General features: G+C 45.8%; 1 protein-coding gene across 8 annotated transcripts in view; it reads left to right on the plus strand.

Moving 5' to 3' along the window:
- Ppp6r3 (protein phosphatase 6 regulatory subunit 3) overlaps positions 1-19,845 on the plus strand; it is a 115,847-nt gene extending 96,002 nt beyond the window's left edge. For 4 of the 8 annotated variants that reach the window (XM_052194154.1, XM_052194211.1, XM_052194172.1 and 1 more), the window contains 9 exons: positions 366-463; positions 1,996-2,050; positions 2,860-2,990; positions 4,343-4,464; positions 8,264-8,417; positions 8,935-9,041; positions 10,736-10,886; positions 15,916-16,035; positions 17,730-19,845. In XM_052194154.1, the coding sequence (XP_052050114.1) occupies positions 366-463; positions 1,996-2,050; positions 2,860-2,990; positions 4,343-4,464; positions 8,264-8,417; positions 8,935-9,041; positions 10,736-10,886; positions 15,916-16,035; positions 17,730-17,781 (990 nt within the window). In that variant the 3' untranslated portion in view covers positions 17,782-19,845. The remainder of the gene's footprint in view (positions 1-365; positions 464-1,995; positions 2,051-2,859; positions 2,991-4,342; positions 4,465-8,263; positions 8,418-8,934; positions 9,042-10,735; positions 10,887-15,915; positions 16,036-17,729) is intronic. The other 4 variants (XM_052194203.1, XM_052194221.1, XM_052194182.1 and 1 more) reach the window with 3 other exon arrangements.
- Positions 19,846-20,117: the final 272 nt, after the last annotated feature.

A 20,117-nucleotide genomic window follows, 5' to 3' on the forward strand; every position in this document is an offset into this window, starting at 1 on the left:
GAGATGATGATACTTCTGATAATTTCAGACTTACATGTCTCTTACCTCCTCACACCAAGGCTAATAACTCTAGTCTCTGTCCAAAGACTATTTATAGTAGTCATCACTTTTTACAGTATGATCTCTTGAATATTTCTTAATGATGTATAGTGGAGAGATTTGTGTATCATATTTCAAAAATTCCCCCCTTTGGGGTAAAATGTCTGAAATTATTTGATTTTTCCTTTTTTAAAGAAAAACACACCAACTTTTAAAGCTCCATGGCTGTGTGAGTTAAAGTGGTTTTCTGGAACACAAATGGGCAAATAGTGTATAGAATGTCATTAGAATCATGATGTCACTGTCACTGGTCCTGGGGTTGCCAGGCCTTTTCTGATTATCAGATGCAACAAATGACGTCCAATTTTATTGACCAGTTTGGCTTCAACGATGAGAAGTTTGCAGACCAAGACGACATTGGCAAGTGAGTATATTTTGTTATTTCCTTAATGACTTCCCACACATACTTTTTGTAACTATTTTCATGGTTCTCCTGTCTGCATGGATTTTGTAGCTTCTCTGAATTGGAGGTCCCACTGTCATTTTCATGGTGATTAAGACAAAACTAAGAGCCAAGAGACCCTGGGCATTGGGCAGGGCACTGGAACCTTTCCTAGGGACTATGTTAATTAAGTGATCTTTGTTTTTTAAATTAGTCTCACTATATTAACCCCTGCTGATGTTGGATTTGTGAGTTCAAGCATCCTTCTATCTTAGTTTGCTAAGCATATGGCTGGATAGGTGCCTGCCTTTACCCCCAGCTTACCTTTTTTAAAAAGACCCCAGCTATCATTCTTCTTTTCTCTGTATCATTACTGCAAGTGATCCTGTAATTCCTTCCCATGTTTGCTCCCTGGCCAAGGTGTCGCCGACTGTCCAGCACATTGTTTAGTACTGCATTCCTGCAGACGACCAGGGCAGCAGGACCACCCCAACCCTACTTCTCTCTGCTCTGGGGAATTCCCCATAAGGAAGGAGGTTTGGGTTATTTTGCAGAAACCAAGTACTCTAACCATTGCTTGCCATCAGGGTCAGAGGCAGAGAGGGAATTAGAAGCTGGTAGAGCAGTGAAAGGAGATGTGCAGATGACCAGCATCTTGCATCCTGCCTGGGAAGGAGAACATGCCACCCAATATGAGGATTGTTGGTTGTTAAGAAGAGGTGAAGGGAAATTTTAAGCCACTGTGATTATATTGCAGGTAGTAACTCTCACTGAGCTCACTGTGGCACCATAGCAATAGTTTGCAGCAGTTATTGGACTTGAGCCAGTGTAGGCTGTTTTATTGTACATTTATGTTTGGAGTCTGGGAAGCCAAAATCTTCACAGCACACTGCATGAACATGCTATGCAGGCATTCTGGAGCAGAGGCTTTACTGCAGACAGCAGGCACTAAGACACCCAGTTACCACCCCCTCCTGTTGTGTGTGCTACTAGTTCAGAATTAACATTATCTTTTAGACCAAGTGCTTAGCCTGATAACTGGTTAGATTTGAAGATTAATGCATTGTCTCACCATTTATAATCATGTAGGTCTTCAGTCCTGTCATGTTGTCAAGGAGGCAGGATGACAGGATTGCCTGTGTGTTTCATGTATGAATTGGTCCCAGTACCTATCAATGCTTTTGTGCTTTTTTATGTTGGGGCTTGATTGTTTGGAAGCTTTTTTTCTTGGTTTTGTTGATGTGATCCTTACAACTATAGTTTGTACAGGAATTAGAAATGTGTTGTTGAAAGGCTGTTATGGTGTCAAAGCCTCATCTCAATATCTCCCATCTCAGCTCTCCCCTTTATCCATTCTTTGGTACCAGGGAGGGTACCATTGAATACAGCAAGGTGGGTTTGTGTATTATTGATGGAGAGTGCATTAATAATATAAATACTTTGAATTTTGAAAATTTTAGAGCACTATTTATAGCCACCTATGGATGACAACAATTCTTATGTTTTCTTTACAGTGTTTCTTTTGATCGAGTGTCAGATATCAACTTTACTCTCAATACAAATGAAAGTGTAAGTATACACGGTTTCTGTTGTGATGTGCTATTGGAGAAGTAGAGAATTGTCTTGGGTTTTGCTGGAGGCTACAAATGGTTGTCCCAAGCTGTAGGCTCTTCTGCCTTCTGGGATCCCACATCCCAGTTATCCTAATGAGTATCACATGCTCATGATGTCTGCCTGGACCTGCATGTAGGAGTTTGCAACCCTGGCTTAAGATGTGACTAGGCTAATAGGACCCTGATCACTGTGATTGTATCATAGACATTTGGCCTTGGTTTCTCATCTCTGTTGCATGAAAAGAACATAAGTTGGACCAATATCAAGCTCTCTACCAAGCGTCTCTTATAAGCAAGATACTTGTGGCATTTTAATGGGGCTTCCTTGATTTTAGGTTGAATATCATGAGAATCTGCTTTTACCTGCTATTGATGAGGTGAAATAACTCCTCAGGTTATAGCAGCTCCTTATGGCTTCCTGGGCTGTTAACAGCAGGCAGGACCCAGTTCATTTTTCTTGTTGGTCATATTGAAGACTTATCTCTGGGTCAAAGAGGAAGCTCAGAATGGAATGGGCAGTTCCCTGAGGAACAAGTGCAGTCCTTTTTCATGCTAACTGAAAATCCAGTCTTTCTCAGGAATTTTTTGTTTCTCAACACAGAAGCTAACATTTTATTTTTATGTTCATACTTTATTTGGGCATATGTGATAGGTACCATTTTTTTGAAAAGCAAATGTAAAAACAATTTTCATTGGTAACTTGGGAGAGAAAACAGTTTTGACTTTAGTCATGTTTTTCTCTTTTCCTTACTTTTTTTTCTGTAGGGCAATATTGCCCTGTTTGAAGCATGTTGTAAAGAACGGATACAGCAGTTTGATGATGGCGGCTCTGATGAGGAGGATATCTGGGAGGAGAAGCACATTGCGTTTACTCCTGAATCCCAGAGGAGGTCCAGGTGAGCCATGGCTTGTCAGGCCAGGTGATCTTCGTGAGACCTGCACATGGCACCACCAATGTAAGCTGAACCTGAGGCCAGTGCTTAATTCTGACAGGAGGAATGCTCTTAAGTGATGGAGAAGTGGCCCAGCAGTTAGGAACACTGACTGCTCTTCTAGAGGACCTGGGTTCAAGTCCCAGCACCCACATGGCAGCTCACAAACTGTCTATTACTCTAGTTTCAGGGGAATCTTACATCTTCACACAGACCTACATACAGGCAAAGCACTTATGCACATAGAACAAAATAAATAGGTATTTAAAACAATAAATGGATGGAGAACTGGTGAGATGAGCCAGTGCTTAAAGAACACTTGCTGTTTATCCAGAAGACCTGAGTTAGAGTCCCAGTACCACATGACAGCTCATAGCCATCGCAACTTCAGTTCCGAGGGATCCAGTACCCTCTTCTGGCCTTTATGGATACCAAGCACAGAAATGGTACACATACATACGTGCAAGCAAAACACCCACATACATTAAATAAACAAGCAAAAAGTAGTACAAGGAAGGGTGTTCTGGTCCCCTCTGTCTTTTTAGCAACATGACTCTTTACACAAGAGGCATGGAATATGGTCCCATGCTGTTTTCCTCCTTTTCTTTTAACTCGGTTCTTTTTTGCAAGTAACTTGCTAAAGGTAAACATGTATGTGCTTGCACATGTATGCCATAGCACATGTCAGAGGCATCTTGGAGTAATCCGTTTTTTTTCTTTTTTTGGTTGCGGGTCCTGGGGATCAAATTCAGTTTGTCAGGCTTCACAGGAAGCACTTTTACTCAGAACCATCTCTGTTGTGCAAGTACTGTCTGGTCAGTCAGCGACATCCTCCTAGTTCAGGAGCTCTTCTTTCAAACCAGAAGCCATGTCAGGCATTTGTATATAAACAAATGGAAGTCCTTTCCCCAATTTTAAAATATATATGTTTTTCAGTATCCTAAGCTCTGGTGTATACAGGATAGTGTGAAGGAACAATTTGGGCCAGGCAGTGGTTGAGCACGACTTTAACCCTAGACGGGCAGGCAGATCTCTTGGGTTTCAAAGACAGCCAAGGCTACATAGAGAAATCCTGAAATCTTGAAAAATCAAACAAGCAAAAAAAAAAGTAAACGAAGAAGAAGAACAAAAGAAAGGTCTGGAAAGATTCTTAGCATCTTTGGCACATAGCAGACCTTCCTCTGGGAAGCAGTCATAGGCAAGCATGGTCCAATTGAAGACCAGTGAGCTTTTACCCTGTAGGTGGTCTCTAAAGTTTTCTGGACATGGCTGGTCTCTGATGAAGCAGCCTTAAATATCGCAGTGTCGTTTTACAGCTCTGGCAGTACAGACAGTGAAGAAAGTACAGACTCTGAAGAAGAAGATGGGGCCAAACAAGACCTGTTTGAGTCCAGCAGTTCAAACACAGAGGACAAAATGGAGGTGGATCTGAATGAACGTGAGTCACCCTGTCCTATGAGTTAATTCTAGTGCTTGAAATTGCCTGTTCCTGAAACTTGAAGAGAGTCTGAGATGGCCTCTAAGGCACAGTTGGCCTAAAAGCACTGCTGCCACACCATGTGACTTCCTTGTAGGTTTGCATTTTCAAAATATCATGTATAGAGAGACAAATTGAATATACTTTGATAATTGTTGTGATCATTGTCTTTACAAGTTTAGCTGGGAGCATGGGTCCCCCACACCTCTCTCCAGTTCCGGGAACTGGTGCCGTAACAGTGGAAAAGCCACAGAATGGGGCAGGAGGAGTGGACAGTGACGATAACACTGCCATTCCCAAAGTCCTACACTCAGGCAGGTCATTCACAACCGCCTCCAGCTCTGTGGGATCGGATACCCTCCTTCCACTGCCCTGGGTACCTGTGTACAAAGACACATCCATATACATAATTAAAAGCATATATTTTAAAAAAGCACAGGCCACAGAAATGAAGAAATAATTGCTTATTATGGAGTCATGATTAGAATGCATTAGAAGAACCAAATTAGCCTCAGGCAACTTTAAACATTTCTTTACAGTTTATTTGTGAAACTCCAAAACTTAGGTTTGTTCAGCTGGTTCTCATTTGTGCCCTCCTGCTTGTTTACTTGAAAACTTGAATTTGCTGCCTTTTAGAATGGTACTAACTTGAAAAGAAAACTTGGTGGGGGCTCATGTGAAAGCCATGTGGTATGATTGAAGACTTTTCCCAAGCCTGACTCTGTCACTGTGTGGCCTATATGTCCTTGGTTCTTCATGAAGCCTCACAGCCATAGCTTTAACAGTCATCCTACAGATTTCCATCAGGTTCCAGTCCTCCTCATTCTCCGGTCTGAAAGCTCTGTGTTCTCGGGCACAGGGCCTAGACTTCTCTGTCCTTGGGTTCAGGATCTCATGTTTATTTGCCAGACAGTAAGCCTGTAATGGTGAATTGCCACAGTCTCTACCCTCTGCTTTGTGCCGCCTGGAAGTAGGTAGCACTCCTGAGCAGGTGCAGAGAGAGCTGCATCTGGCAGATTCCTGAGGGTGTGCTGCCTCAGTGCCACTGACAAGGCCATTTAAAAAGGAAACAGCCAGCAAGAAGGCAGGGTCCCACAGGCTGACTGGTGTGGCTCAGGAACAGGGTAGGGTGGTAAGGCCACATCCAGAATTGACTTTTTAACCTTTTATTTGTTTTTAGTTATGTTTGTGTTTATATTATTTGTGGGTGTGTGCACATAAGCCAGAGTCCAGAGGTGTGGCATCTCCTAAAGAGCCTGGAACTTGTTTGGAATTACAGGTGGTTGTGAACCAGCAACCTGTGTGGGTGCTGGGGATGGAACGTAGGGCTTCTAGTAGTTTGTGCCGCTCTCCAGCCCCCAAGAATTGCCTTTTGAAGGTTGTAGGGAACTGCTGAGCACTTTGCAGACAGCACTCAAAGCAGCAGTGAAAGAACTGGACTGGACAGCTGGGAGGTCATAGGGAGTCGGGAGGAGGAGGGAGCTCTGACATCAGCAAGGTTGCATTCTCCTGGGCTCTGCTCCTGGGACCTCACACAGTCACTCTGTTATGTGACAGTTCCACCAGAGCTTTCTTATCTGTCCCTACCAGGCAGTCCCTATTGCCTTTGTTCTCAGTGCTGCTGATATTAGGATCTGGCTAGTCTGGGTGTCTCAGACATTCAAAGTCATTACAGCTGTGTTATTTGGGACTGGTATTCCACTTGACAATGTCCTTAAGTTCATTCCCTGATGTAGTTTGTATAGGATGATGATGGTGATGATGGTGATGATGATGATGATGATGATGATGATTCTCCTTCCCCCTCCCCCTCCTCATTGTTGTTGTTGTTATCTTTAATCTTTTTGTTTTCACAGTCCAGTAGTTATCCCCATCTCATTCTGTCCTCCAAAAGTTCTTCATCCCTTTCCTCCTCCCCAGCCTCCAAGATGTCCCTACCTCACCCCCCACCCAAGGGAGGAATCTGGGTGGGAGATGGGAAGAGGAAGGGAAAAGGGGAACATGATCAGGTATTGAAGGGGGGTGACAGAAGCCCTGAGGGCCTGCAGAATGAATGGAAATATGTAACCTCATAAGGTGGAGGAGGACCCTCTAGAATGTACTAAAGACCTGGGAGGTGAAAGACTCTCAGGACTCAAAGGGAGGGACCTTAGATCAAATGTCCAACATTGGGGAGCGGGCATTGTAGAATCCACCTCCAATAGAAAGAGCGGGCATCAAGTGGAGGCATGGGGTTGCCATTCCACAGTCAAAAACTCTGACCCAGAATTGTACCTGTCTAAAAGAACTTCAGGGAGAGAAATGGAGAGGAGACTGAGGAAAAGGAGGTCCAGTGACCAGCCCAACTTACGATCCATCTCAGCGGAGGCTCCAAGGCCTGACAGTATTACTGATGCTATGATGTGCTTACAGACAGGAGCCTAGCATGACTGTTCTCAGAGGCCCAAGGACAGGGAACCTTATGGCCCAACAAGCAGCTGACTGAGACAGAAGCAGATACTTACACCTAACCAATGGACTGAACTGAAGGCGGGGATCCCTATAGTTGAATTAGGAAGAGCCTGAAAGAAGTTGAGGAGGACAGCCCCACAGGATTTCTTTTTGGGGGGGGAGAGTGGGGGGAAGGGGATTCGAGTTAGGTTTCTCTGTGTATCCCTAGCTGTCCTGGAACTTACTCTGTAGACCAGGCTGGCCTGGAACTCAGAAATCCGCCTGCCTGCCTCTGCTTCCCAAGTGCTGGGATTAAAGGTGTGCGTCACCACTGCCTGGCAGGATTTCTTCTTTTAAAGCTAAAGAATTTCTAGAATGTCTGGGCATTGTGATACATGCCTAGAATCTCACCACTTGGGAGGTACAAGGCAATCAGGAGTTTAGGGTCATTCTTGCCTACTCAGCAAATTTGAGGACGGCCTGAGCTGTAGATCTTGTCTCAGAAAGCCAAAGAGAAACTAGGAAGAGAAAAAGAAATGTTAAAGGGTGGGGTGGGAGAGGGATGGACAGATAGACTCTGGAGGAAATGAGCTGGTATGACTTAAACATGTTTCTGTTGTATGTTGAGGGAATGTCTGGATGATATTTGTGTTTACTTCAGCACCACAGGACAGCAGCCTCGGATTTCCTTGCTGTTTGGGAAAAGCTTTTTGTCAGCAGCTCTGAGGCACTGTACCCTAACACGTGCCACGCATGTGCATGCACATGAGCATACACCGTACCTCCTCCCCTGAAGTTTTCCTGGGTTCTTTGTAGAGTTTTGAGCAATTTCTGCTGTTAGGCCTGGGGTCTTAACTCTGGGAAGGACTGTCACATATCCCTAGAGTACAGAGTTCCTGTCTCTGTAGTCTGAACTGTGCAGTAAAGTTCTCACCCCATGGACTGGTCCAGAACTTTGCATATGGTAAGCAGGAAAAATAACTGTTGGGTGGAATTTTTGTATGTATTTTGAATAATATATTTATTGGGAAATGTTGCTAGATGAAAAGCCACAAGTGCTCCTTCCACTCCAGGAATTGTGCCAGCCCCAACCCCAGTGCCACCATGTTAACTTTTCTCCCATGGCTACTACTTTCTTATCATCTACTAACCTGATTTTGAGAAATAATTTCCACTTTGAGAGTATGCAAGGTCTGCCTCAGCTCATAGATCTCCCGGCTCAGTTTCTCGGGTGTCTGGAATGACAGGCACCCCACTACACTCAGCCTCAGACTCACTTGTTACACTCAGTGGCTAAAGGCTCCAAGTGATAACCCTCCCCTCATTTCAGCAGCCAGCTGGTCGGCCAACTTCGACGTCCCAATGGAAACCGCCCATGGCACTCCCTTAGACTCGGTGGGGTCTGCTGTCTGGAGCACAGAGGAGCCAATGCCAACCAAAGAGACAGGCTGGGCTTCTTTTTCAGAGTTCCCATCCTCCCTGAGGTGAGCAAGTTGTGTGTTTTCCGTCAAGCCTTTGCAGAGGGGAGCAGGCAGTGCATGTGCCGTGAGCTTGTGCACCTTGTCTCACCTCTGAGTTGGGTAAGGATTAAGGTTCAGCAGAGGGTGCGGCATCCTCACCGCTAAGCAGCAGAGCAGAGCTGCTCTGGGAAGATGGCTTCTCTAGAGCTGTGGAGCTTCAAATGGCCACAGGTGGATGGAGGGGAGTAAGAGTGGGCGCATGACCGACCCTGTGGGAGGGCACAGCTGTGAGGCCCAGTCCGACCTCGCTGTATATATGAGCTTGCATCTCACTTGCCAACATCGAGTGCTGTAGAGAGCGGACATGTTACTGTCGTTGCCAGTCCTGGTGCTTGTTTTACTCAGTTACAGAGATCTTAGTTCAGAATTTTCCTGAATAGCTTTGTCAACATTTGAATATTAAGTGAGGATTTCATGTTTCACTTTGTATAACCAAGGTCTGTTCACACTGCTGACATCTGAATTTTCTCTTTTCTGAAAGCACAAAGGAGTCTTTAAGGAGTAATTCTCCTGTGGAAATGGAAACAAGCACCGAGCCGGTGGACCCTTTGACACCTGGGGCAGCTGCCGTGGCCACTCAGCCAGAGGGTGAGTGCAGTGTGCCAGTGTGGTCACAGCAGGTAGGAAAGACCGGCCCAGGCTTGGGCTCAGACTGGAAGGAGGCAGGAGAAGATGAGCGTGGCTCTGATGTCCATTAGTCATCACAGGAGAAGGGAGAAGAAACTATGAAGGAATTTAGTACCTAGTGTCAGTCCTGTCAATGCTAAGGATAGGTAGGTAGCTTAGTTAGGGTTTGACTACTGTGAACAGACACCATGACCAAGGCAACTCTTATAAAGGATAACATTTAATTGGGGCTGGCTTATAGGTTCAGAGGTACATCTTCATCTGAAGGGTGCTAGTGGAAGACTGACTTCCAGGCTGCTAGAGTGAGGGTCTTAAGCCCACACCCACAGTGACACACCTACTCCAACAAGGCCACGTCTCCCAATAGTGCCACTCCCTGGACCAAGTATACACAAGTCATCACAATATCTAAACCCAGAGATAGGAAGAAGCATAGTGCCCAAGGTAGGGAAGAGCAGAGACACCCCACCTCCACCTGTGCCGGAATACCCTCTGGAGTTCTGCTGAGGCACATGGGTGTGTGAACTTGCTCTAGGTTGTGGGCCTGGGTTTTCCTCCCTGTATGAAGTGGTCACAGGTGTCTGAATCCTAGGGGGCTGTATCACTGCTCAGAACATTACCTGTGCTCCTTGGATTGACCCTGAACCATTTACAGACTGGTGATCATTTGGGAGAGTGTGATGTGAGCAGAGTATGGTAGGGATTGGATGTGTGTGGAGGCAAGAGCCTCAGGAAGGAGCAAAGCAGTGAGTTTCTGGGGAAAGAAAGCGGAAGTGAGCAGAGACCTCGGAACATAACATTAGTCATGATGGGGACATCATCACTCCAAACATTTGAGCCCACAAAAGTTGTGTAAGAACTTCGTTGTCCAGTATTCTAGTTTGATGTTGTTGCTGTGATAAGACTTCTGATGAGAAGCAATATAGGAAGGGAAAGCTTCACTTGACCTACAGCTGCAGGTCATTCAGGCTATCATTTTAGGGCGCAAAGCAGGAACTCAGGCAGCTGGCCACATTGCATCCACAGTCAAGAGCAGAGAGAGCATAAGGACCAGCCTGCTGGCTGCTGTAGTCCTCAGCCAGCCTTCCTCTCTTGTACACAGTAGAGAGCCTGACGCACCATTGGCTAGACCCTCCTCCATCAGACTCACCTGATAGAGTCATTCAGTAGAGACTCTCTAAACTGTAGCTGGTTTGAATGGCTAAAGAGCCAGAGGCACAGAGTGGTCTCCTCTCCCTTGGATTATACAGATTGGAAGTCAGGATGGAGACACTGGCTTCAGATCTAGAAATCTGACAAGTCCAAACTCATAACCATCAAGCATACCATGTGGCTTACTATTGTAGAACAAAGGAAAGATGCCCGGGCCCATTCCCCTGTGTTGTAGAGTGGGCGTAGGAACAGCGGGAGGAAGCCAGGACATATAGTTAGGAAGGGTCTTTGGCACTTGCAGCCCTTCATTGAGGAGAGCGCATGAGGGAGCCATCCTGGCGGGCATTTATAAGAACCAGGTGCCCATCAAGAATGTAGCTGGGCAGAGCTGCTACTCTTAACGTCTTGAAGTCATAGGCAGGACTACGGGAGTCTGAGTAGGAAGGAGACTGAGCTCCAGGGTAAGTTTTGTAGATGTGACTGTCTGCTGTGTGCACTTTCAGCACCAGGCAGCGTGGCCATGGAAGCCAGCTCAGATGGGGAAGAGGATGCTGAGAGTACAGACAAGGTAACTGAGACCGTGATGAATGGCGGCATGAAGGAAACACTCAGCCTCACTGTAGACGCCAAGACCGAGACTGCAGTCTTCAAAAGGTAACCAGAGCCTGGGGCTGCTCCGGTGACAGTTTGTCGGGAGGAAATGGGGAACAAACAAGGCATGACCATTTTTAGATTCAACCGAGTACTCAAAGGCTAGCTTGTTATCTTTCTAATATCTCCATTAATGTTAACCAACAGATGGAGAGTTTGGACCCCTAAAGTGCATTTTTCCTTATGTGTCTTGTCTTCAGAGTCTAGTAGATTGGCAGTGTTCAGGTTATTGACACAGCTTTGCCCATGATAGAAACTGACATGGACAGAGGCTGCAGATACTACTTGTCTGTCCAAGGCACAGTGGCATACAGACAGATTGAATTCTATAACTGTAATGCAATCGTCGTAATTGAGCAGCAGTGGGATATTGCTAACACCAGACTTGATTTGAAAATAGCAACTCATGGGATAGAAAAACAATCAGAATGTAAATTTAAATCTGGAAACTGTAGAGGGTAACAGAAACACTTCCATCAAGATTTAGGCCTGATCACAGAAGTCATCTTTCACCGCCTAATGAGGGCACCATAAGACAAAACCATGAACTAGAGAAACAGATTGTAGGAGAATGCCATATATGGCAAATACAACCAACATTCTTATATCTAAAGCTTACAAACTAGGGGCTGGAGAGGTAACTCAGTTGGTGAAGGGCTTCCCCTTGCAAGAGTGAGGACTTGAGTTTGACCTGGAATCCTCACATACAAGCTGGGTATGGTGGCACAGACGTGGGGAGGCAGAAACAAGAGACGCCCTACAGCTCGCTGGCCAGCCAACCTAAAGTTGGGCCCCTGTGTGAAGAACTGAAAATCTAAGACAAATGACTCCTTAAACACCTATGGTTGAGCTCTGGCCTCCATATGCATGCACTTGTAAATGCATGCACACTCACATATGTGCATGTACACAAATAGGTACACACTTGTATACATATAAGTGAAACAGCTCAGCAGATAAAAAAAATTTACCATGTAAGCTTGATGACTGAATTTTAGTCCCTGGAGCCCATGGAAGGAGAGTATAGAATCCTGAAAGTTGTCCTCTAAGACACACAAGTACACCTCAGACATACACATATAATTTTAAATAAAGTATGTTTTTTTAAAAAAAAAAGATTAGCAAGCAAAACTCAGGCAACTTGTTTTTCCCATTTTAGTTTATGTGTATGGATGTTTTGCCTGCATATTATGTCTTCATCACATGCGTTCAGAGACTAGAAAAGGGAATATATCAGGTCCTCTGAGACTGGACCTGTAGATAGATGGTTGTAAGCCACATAGAGTGCTGGAAATTGAATGTAAGTCCCCAGGAACAGCAGTCAGTTCTCTTGACCACTGAACCCGCTCTAGCCCCCAAACAAAAAGAATAAGACAAAAAATACTAAAACAAAACTTAAAAACTTAAAGAAAAGTTTCACACATACATAAAACCATGAACTTCATTTTTATTTATTATAATAAAGACTTCTGTAGAGAAGTTTGAAGATTACCTAAGCAAGTCCAAACATTACACATCATTACTAGATAGCTCAGTACTGCAGAGGCATCTGTCAGGTAAGAGTTTAGTAAGAGTTTTTAGGAAGAACTTTTTTCTGAATGCTCATATAGTATAGGTGGAAATTCAAGATTTCTAGTTTGCCTACATGACAGAAGGGCACAAGACCTGCCTGTCATCTATAAACACATGGGCATAGAAGCTGTGGTGTTTCTACACTTGAAGAATGGGCCGCAGTGATGGAGGTAAATAGTAAGGAAAAATCCAGTCCCCCTAAATACCTTTTAAAATAGCTGCAGGAGGATTATGAAAAGAATACAAGTATAAGCAGGGGGAGGGTCCCACAATTCTAGAGGTGAAGTGCTTAAAAATGAGGACTTCAGTTTGGACCCCCAACATCCATGTAATAGGTTGGCACAGCTATACACAACTGTAACCCCAAAGGACAGGCAGGTTCTGGGAACTTCCTGGCTGCCCAGCTGAACTGAAATTCAAGCTTCAGGTTTATGGAGAGACAGTGGCCCAAGTCAAGTGAGGAGCAGTTTAAGACATACCGCATCAACCTTTTGATCTTTACCAGTGCATATATGGGCAAGTACATATGTCATGTCACACCCACATACGAGAGACACCAGCTGTGCATAGTGGCATGTGCCTGTCATCTCAACTCTGGGGAAATTCAGGTCAGAAACCCACTGCTCCTTGTCTTGCTGCGTATTGTCTAAAACACATCCATAAGAGAATGCATATATACTTCAGTGCTGCTGTTCATTCTCTAGGCACTTTCCTGTGTGTGCTTCAAGCAGCTCTCTCCTCTCAGGAGCACTGTGGGGCACAGCTCTGAGTCTTGTCCATACTTGCTAGGTGAGGAGCCTGGCAGTACAGACAAATAGTGTACCCAGAGTCTCATGGGAGTCAAGAGGAAAAGGTAGAATATACTTCTGACCTATGGGCAGAGAAGTATTTCTTTTCAAAACAAGGTGGCTGAAGAGACAGCTCTGTGCTTAAGGATACTTTCTGACCCAACTTCAGTTCCTAGCATCCATGTCAGGCAACCCACAGCTGTCTGTGACTCCAGCTCCAGGGATCTGATGCCTCTCTGGCTTCTAGGGTATCTGCACTTATGTACACACATTCACATGTAGACAGACACACCTACTCATAATTAAAAGTAAATTTAAAAAAATATGAAAACAGCCCAGGTAGTGGTGGTGCATGCCTTTAATCTCAGCACTCAGGAGGCAGAGACAGGCAGATCTTTGAGTTCAAAGCTAGCCTGCTCTACAGAGTAAATTTCAAGATAGCCAGGGCTACACAGAGAAACCCTGGAAGGAGGTAGGGAGGGAGGAAGGAAAAAAAGGAAAAAGAATGAAGTGGGGGGCTGTAGAGATGGTTCAGAGGTTAAGAGCACTGGCTACTTACTCTTCCAGAAGATTTGATTCCCAGCACTGGCATGGAGGCTCACAACCGTCTCTAACTCTAGTTCTAGGAAACTTGATACCTTCTGGCTTCTGTGTACACCAGCCATATACATAGTGCACCAATTTACATGCATGTAAAATAACGGTATATAAAATACCAGTATATAAAAATGTATATAAAGTAAAATAATAAAAATCAGAAGATATAATGCACAAAGAATTGAGATGATTGCATTGTTAAAAGTTTCTAGTCAGTGATTAAGAAGCAGAGAGCAGGTAGGGAAAGAAATGTGTAGTGCCTAAACAAGAGACTGGAATTTAGTTCATGCTATATTCCAGCATGATAGTTCATATCATCCTATATGCTGATAGCAATGGTCACCAGTGCCAGTCAGGGACTGCTGACAATCCTGGGCCTATCTGGACTATGTAGAAAAAATAGTTGGTTTAAAGCTGAATATCAAATTGTTCAGGCTGGCCTGAACTCACTGTGAAGATAATCTTAAATTTGTGATCTTCCTGACTTCACTTTCAAATCCCAAGGAGGTAACCTAGGGCTCTGTGCAAGCCAGACAAGCATGCATCCAACTGAGACTCTAGTAACTAGTAAGCCTAACTAGTAAGCATGAGACTCGGCTGTCTACATAGTGAGGTCTGTCTCAAAAGAAGAAGGAAGTAGATGGATTTGGGGGGGGGGGGGGACTTAATTAGCATATGAGCAAGCAACAGCAGTTTTTAGTTAGTTAAACTAAAAAGACTGAAAAAGTGAAGACGCATTCTAAGTCACTGTAGAAATGAGAGCAGACACCATTTGAGGAGATTGGAAAGGCGCTTAGGTTTGGGACCAGGCCTTGACAGTGGGAAAGTATGTTTGTATGTGAGTGTTCTTTGCTGATAAAAAGATGGCCCACCGGTTTTTTTGTTTGTTTGTTTGTTTGTTTGTTTGTTTTTGTTTTGCTTTTTTCCTCTCCTGGGTATGCTACCCTGAGAAATGGCAGTGCTGGGAGTTAATGTCCTTGGCAGCTTTTGTGGCTGTAGGGAGCCACAGAGAGGTGCATGTTCATGTCTTTGCTCAGGAGCACGTGGCACTTCAGATGTATAATAGTCAAACAAATAGACTTTGTATTCAGGTCCAGGCTCATGGCACATGATGGGTACATGATGGCATCAGAGTAGTTGCCCAGGAGGGAAAGGAGTAGAAGAGGGGTGAGAAAGGTGAGTGTAGTGTGGCGGGACAGTACATATTTAGCATGCTGAGGCCCTGGCTCCCCCACCAGCACCGTGGAAAGCTGGTGTCAGACCTGTGCCAGCTCTATAAGTTATGATTAGCCTATTAAGCTGCCCCAAAGCCAGGAAATTCATGTGCAAGTCCAGGCCAAGGCTTGAATCTGAGGAGATATGCCTTGCTTTTGGAATCTATTTGAGTTGGCTAAAGTGTGAATTCAGGTAGAGAAGAACACAGCTAAGCCTCCAGCTCCAGGAGTCAGGAATGTGCCTGCTGCCTCTCCACCAAGAGCTGCCCACAGGCAACTCGGGTTCTCTGTGGCTCCTGCTCGCGGCTCTGGGGTCCTTCTTAGTGCCTGCTCTTGGCATGTGCACTGGAGAGCAGCAGACGGCTGTAAGCCAGGGGCATGTGCGAGTGCTGGGCCTGGCCTTGAGCGCACGGTGGAACTAAAGGCTCCTGTTCCTTCAAACAGGTTCTCTTCACACCTCCACCGACTCTGCGGGGTGCCATGTGCAGTCGTGGACATGTTTCCCCAATTCCTCATTTCTAGGAGTGTTCTGAAACTCTTGTACGTTTCTTTTTCTGTTTTGCACACTTGGCCTCAGAGTGTTGAAGTCCTACCGGTATGTACGGTGACACGGACCACTCTTTCTCAGACACCAGCCACATTACATTGTCCCTCTCAGTTCCCACCTGCGTGTGGCCCTTTCCTCTTGTGGTTTCCCAGTCACCGTCTGCATTTCTATGATCCTTCCACCCTGAGCATGTTCAGCCCCTGGGCTTGCCACTGCGGCAGTCATGACCTCAGAGCCATCTGCATGTGACCTCATCCTCTGGCCCTGGACATTGTGCCTGGTATGTAACGCACCCATCTTCCCCTCTCCTGTAGTGAGGAAGAAAAACTGTCTACCTCTCAAGATGCTGCTTGCAAAGATGCAGAAGAGACCCCCGAGCCAGCAGAGGTCAAGTACACAGCTTCCCGGAGCCCCAGCAGTAGTCCTGAGCAAAGGTAACCACCCTGCCTTCACCCTCTGAAAGCTCTACCCTGTCTCTGCTTGATATCTGGAAGGTAGAAGGGAGTCATCTGTTAAGGGTGGGGGCTTAAAAGGTCTTTGCAGCTGTGCCCAAGCCTTTAGCAGTGTGCTAGGGTACAGTGGCATTTCTCGGGTCTCAAGTAGTCAGGTGCCCAGGCCAAGCTCAAAGAATCAGCACTTACCTTTGCAGCCAAAGTCCCTCGCTCAAGCTTGGCTGATGGAGAGTGCAGGCTCTGGGCTGGAGAGATGGCTCTGAGGTTAAGAGCACCGACTGCTCTTCCAAAGGGCCTGAGTTCAAATCCCAGCAACCACATGGTGGCTCACAACCATCCATAATGAGATCAGATGCCCTCTTCTGGAGTGTCTGAAGACAGCTACAGTGTACTTACATATAACAATAAATAAATTTAAAAAAAAAAAGAATTCTCAAAATCACGAGAGTGCAGGCTCTGCAGGAAGGTTCTGGGGAGGAGAGATTGCTCAGGCCAAACTCCAATTGTTGAGGCCATGCTTTGAATGGTGTTAAGCCCTCCAGGATTGGAGTCCCCGGTGGTCCTGTGAACTATCTCATTTTCTCATCACACTTGTGACACCTGAGAACTTGACTTCTCTGAGGCCCTTTGCCATGTACTACAAAATACTTCAGTCCTAGAAGGAGTGCCGTCATGGGATCAATCCCTAGAGGGCTGATACCTGTGAGTTGGTGTGTCTTAGTGACGCAGGTCCTATGGCTAAAGCCATGTGATTTTGGATGTGGTATCTTCTTTCTAGTCACCTTTTGCTTACATTGAGCCAGTGGTTGGAAAGGATAGGTCAAGCCAAGGCCTCAGCTGCAGAGGGCCCACGTCCATACACTCCACTCAGCCTGGAAGGTAGGGCCAGGTGACCAAAGAGTCACAGGAGCCTACATCAGAAGATGAATGAGCATATGACCTGGATAGCAAGGAACCTTGTCCAGCTCCTTCAGAGCTCACTTTTCTGAAAAAAACTACCTAAGCTGCTTATTCCTTCTGGGAGGAATAACGTGACTGTAAAGCTATTGCACAGGCCTTGGACTTTGTCCTGGCTTCACTCCCCAGTGGACTGTGCTCTGCAGAGCACAGGAACCAGCGGGGACACTGGTCTGGAAGCCCGTATTCATGGCAAAAAGACCCTGTGTCTAAAAAACCAAAAATGAACAAACAAACAAAAAAACAAAGTTACATCACCCACTGGAACATAGATTGGAGTGTTCTTTTTTTGGGGGGGGGGTGGGTTTTTGGGTTTTTGAGACAGGGTTTCTCTGTATAGCCCTGGCTGTCCTGGAAGTCACTCTGTAGACCAGGCTGGCCTTGAACTCAGAAATTCGCCTGCCTCTGCCTCCCAGAGTCCTGGGATTACAGGCATGTGCCACCACTGCCTGGCTTCCTTTCCATTTCTTAACGTTCCAGGTGGAAGTCAGTTTGCACCCACATAGGACAGCAGAGTTTCCAGAGCATGCAGGTGGGACCAGCCAGTGGTGGGAATGCCAAACTGTTGTGTGAACTGAACCCACCTGTAGGCAGTTCTGAGAAGCTGAGTTGGGAGCTTCTACCCACTGGCAGCCATGTGCCTTGTGTGGAGGGTGTACAGAGCTAACTTAGCCCTGCTCAGCTTCCAGTGCCTAAGGTGTCTGTCTCCTTCTCTGCAGGACTGACCAGCCAAGCATGCCAAGTGACACGTCAGTTAATGGCCCTGTATGATGAGTGACGTCCACTGCTGCTGACCGAGGACTGCAGGCCACCACCACCCAAGGGCTCTGGAGGGCTCCCCCAGGGCTACCAAGCCACCACTGCTGCACTCTGCGAGGGATCAGGACCAGCAACCTTTATATTCTAGATTCTAAGACATTGTACAGAGAAATTCAGACGTGTAAAAATATTGCACATTGACAAATACCAAGAATTTTTGCGTATGTTTATATTGTATTGATCTAAATCCTGGGTAGCCTGTGACACCAGATCTTGCCGCCCATGTAATAATAGTAATGATACATAGTTCAGATGGTTGTAAGAATAGTTTTATAAAGTGACTACACAGATCTATTGTATTCAAAACATAACTATTTGACAATTATTAGTGTGACCAAAGTATTAGGCAGTTTTCATACATTTTCCACCTTGTACAAAATTCTGAATTCATTTTTCTTCCAGGTTGGCACGGAGCTGTCGATGGAAAAGCCCTCTGCGTGTTATTTTGGTTGTTCTGACTTACAAAGTGATTTTGAATAAGAAATACTTGGTGTTTTTTTATAACCCACTTTCAATTGGTAACTGTTTTCTGTATTGTTTCAGGCGGATCAAATGCGTGAGTCTTGGTGGAGATTAAGTATTTATTGCTACAACTTAGTTGATGAATTGCTGTTCTTGTAAAGCCATATGTTCTGTTAAGGTCTGATTTGCTCAGAGCGTTTCTTTCTGCAGGTGAAACACTAGAATATTGAAGTGTACATGACTGTGGTTAGATTTTTTTCGGGGGTGGGGGTGGTGTTTGTTTTTTGTTTTGGTAGTTCATCCGCCTTTTAACCCATTCACCAAAATGTCCCTTGTCAGCAAGTATCACTGATGGCCATTTCAGAGTGGTCTGCACCCACACTGCTCTATGTCACAGAGGTGAGTCTGGAAATGCTCATGCTGGTGACGGGGTAGAGTGTGCCCATCAAGCGGGCTGGGTCTAACAGAATCACAACCTGGCATCCAAGCATGTTTCTTGTTTTTCTGTACCTTGTAAGGTTTTCACTTGTAAACCAGTGGATTTTAGAACTGGTTTGTGTGTATATAGTGATTATGGATACTAATTCAATGTAATTTATAATTTTCTATGTCAGCGTAAACACATCCTAGCCTCCTCCAACAGCTGAAGCAACGGCCTGTGCACTGCCGCGGCGTCTGGTGAAGGGCTCAGTCACCTCGCCTCTTGCACTTTTAGATGCAGATCAGTTTTTCATTCTATAATAGAAAATATTCACATATTTTTACATCATTTGTTTTTTCCTGACCAGTATTTAAAACCAAAAGGATATTCTGAAAAATGGCCAACAAATTTTTTAGAACCAGCATCCCAAGCAGTGTGCCTACATGACATCGCGTGTGGAGACAGAGTCAAGTGTCCGATGCCTTACTCCTTACTCGCTTCTCACTGTACACAGTGCAAGGGACCACCTCAGGTGGCCGAGGCAGGCCTGGTCACCAGGCTCAGTGGGCAGCAGGAGGCCCTGGGACTGGTGGCGAGGGGCTCGGTGACCTGTGCGTGCCTGCTCAGGACCCTTCAGTCACAGCTCCTTCAGAAGAGACTGCGTTCTCTGGAACCTGGTGCCACCAGAGGACAGGGCTCCTTCTGCTCGTCTCAGGGATGGTTGACCTGCGTGGCCCAGGACCTCACATTGCTGGCGGATGGCATGCTCCTGTCTAACCTGGTGACAAGCCTTGCTGACCACAGCCAGGATTTGGCTCCTTGTCAGCCCACACTGCCTCCTTGCTGTGGACGGGCTGGCTCTTCTGTCCTGCCATCCACTGGGAAAGGGACACTTGGGTTTTGTGCTTAGGGAAGGACTTGGGTTTGCTTGTCTTGGGGAGAGGCTGTGAGGGTGAACGGAACAAGGTGTGTTGGCTTGGAGGGTGCCAGCCAGGGCTTGTGATGAGTTCCTGCTCCTTTTCATTTCTGTGTATTGGCCGAATGAATTGCAAGACTAACAGATGTCTACAGTACAATACCTGTATTACATACAAGTAATAACAAAATAAAGCCTGATGCTTTGTTTCTAGAAAGTTCCTCTTGAGCCTTTTTGGGGTTCTAGTAGCCACATAGTGAACCTGTGTCAAGAGTCCTCTTCAACTGTCATCTGTCCTTGGCTCTTGGACATGCCAGCTCCTGAAGAGACACTGCCCTGACCCCCACATACCTTCAGCCACCAGTGCCTGACACATGGTGCTCGGTACATTTTTGCTAAGAGGGAACCACCACCATCTTGAGATAGTCTGCCTGGTCCTCTGGCTCGTCAGCTTGCCATATGTCTCAGTCCCTGCCCTGCCTGCTGTTA

This window comes from Apodemus sylvaticus, chromosome 1 (genome assembly GCF_947179515.1).
Source record: "Apodemus sylvaticus chromosome 1, mApoSyl1.1, whole genome shotgun sequence".
NCBI lineage: Eukaryota > Metazoa > Chordata > Mammalia > Rodentia > Muridae > Apodemus > Apodemus sylvaticus.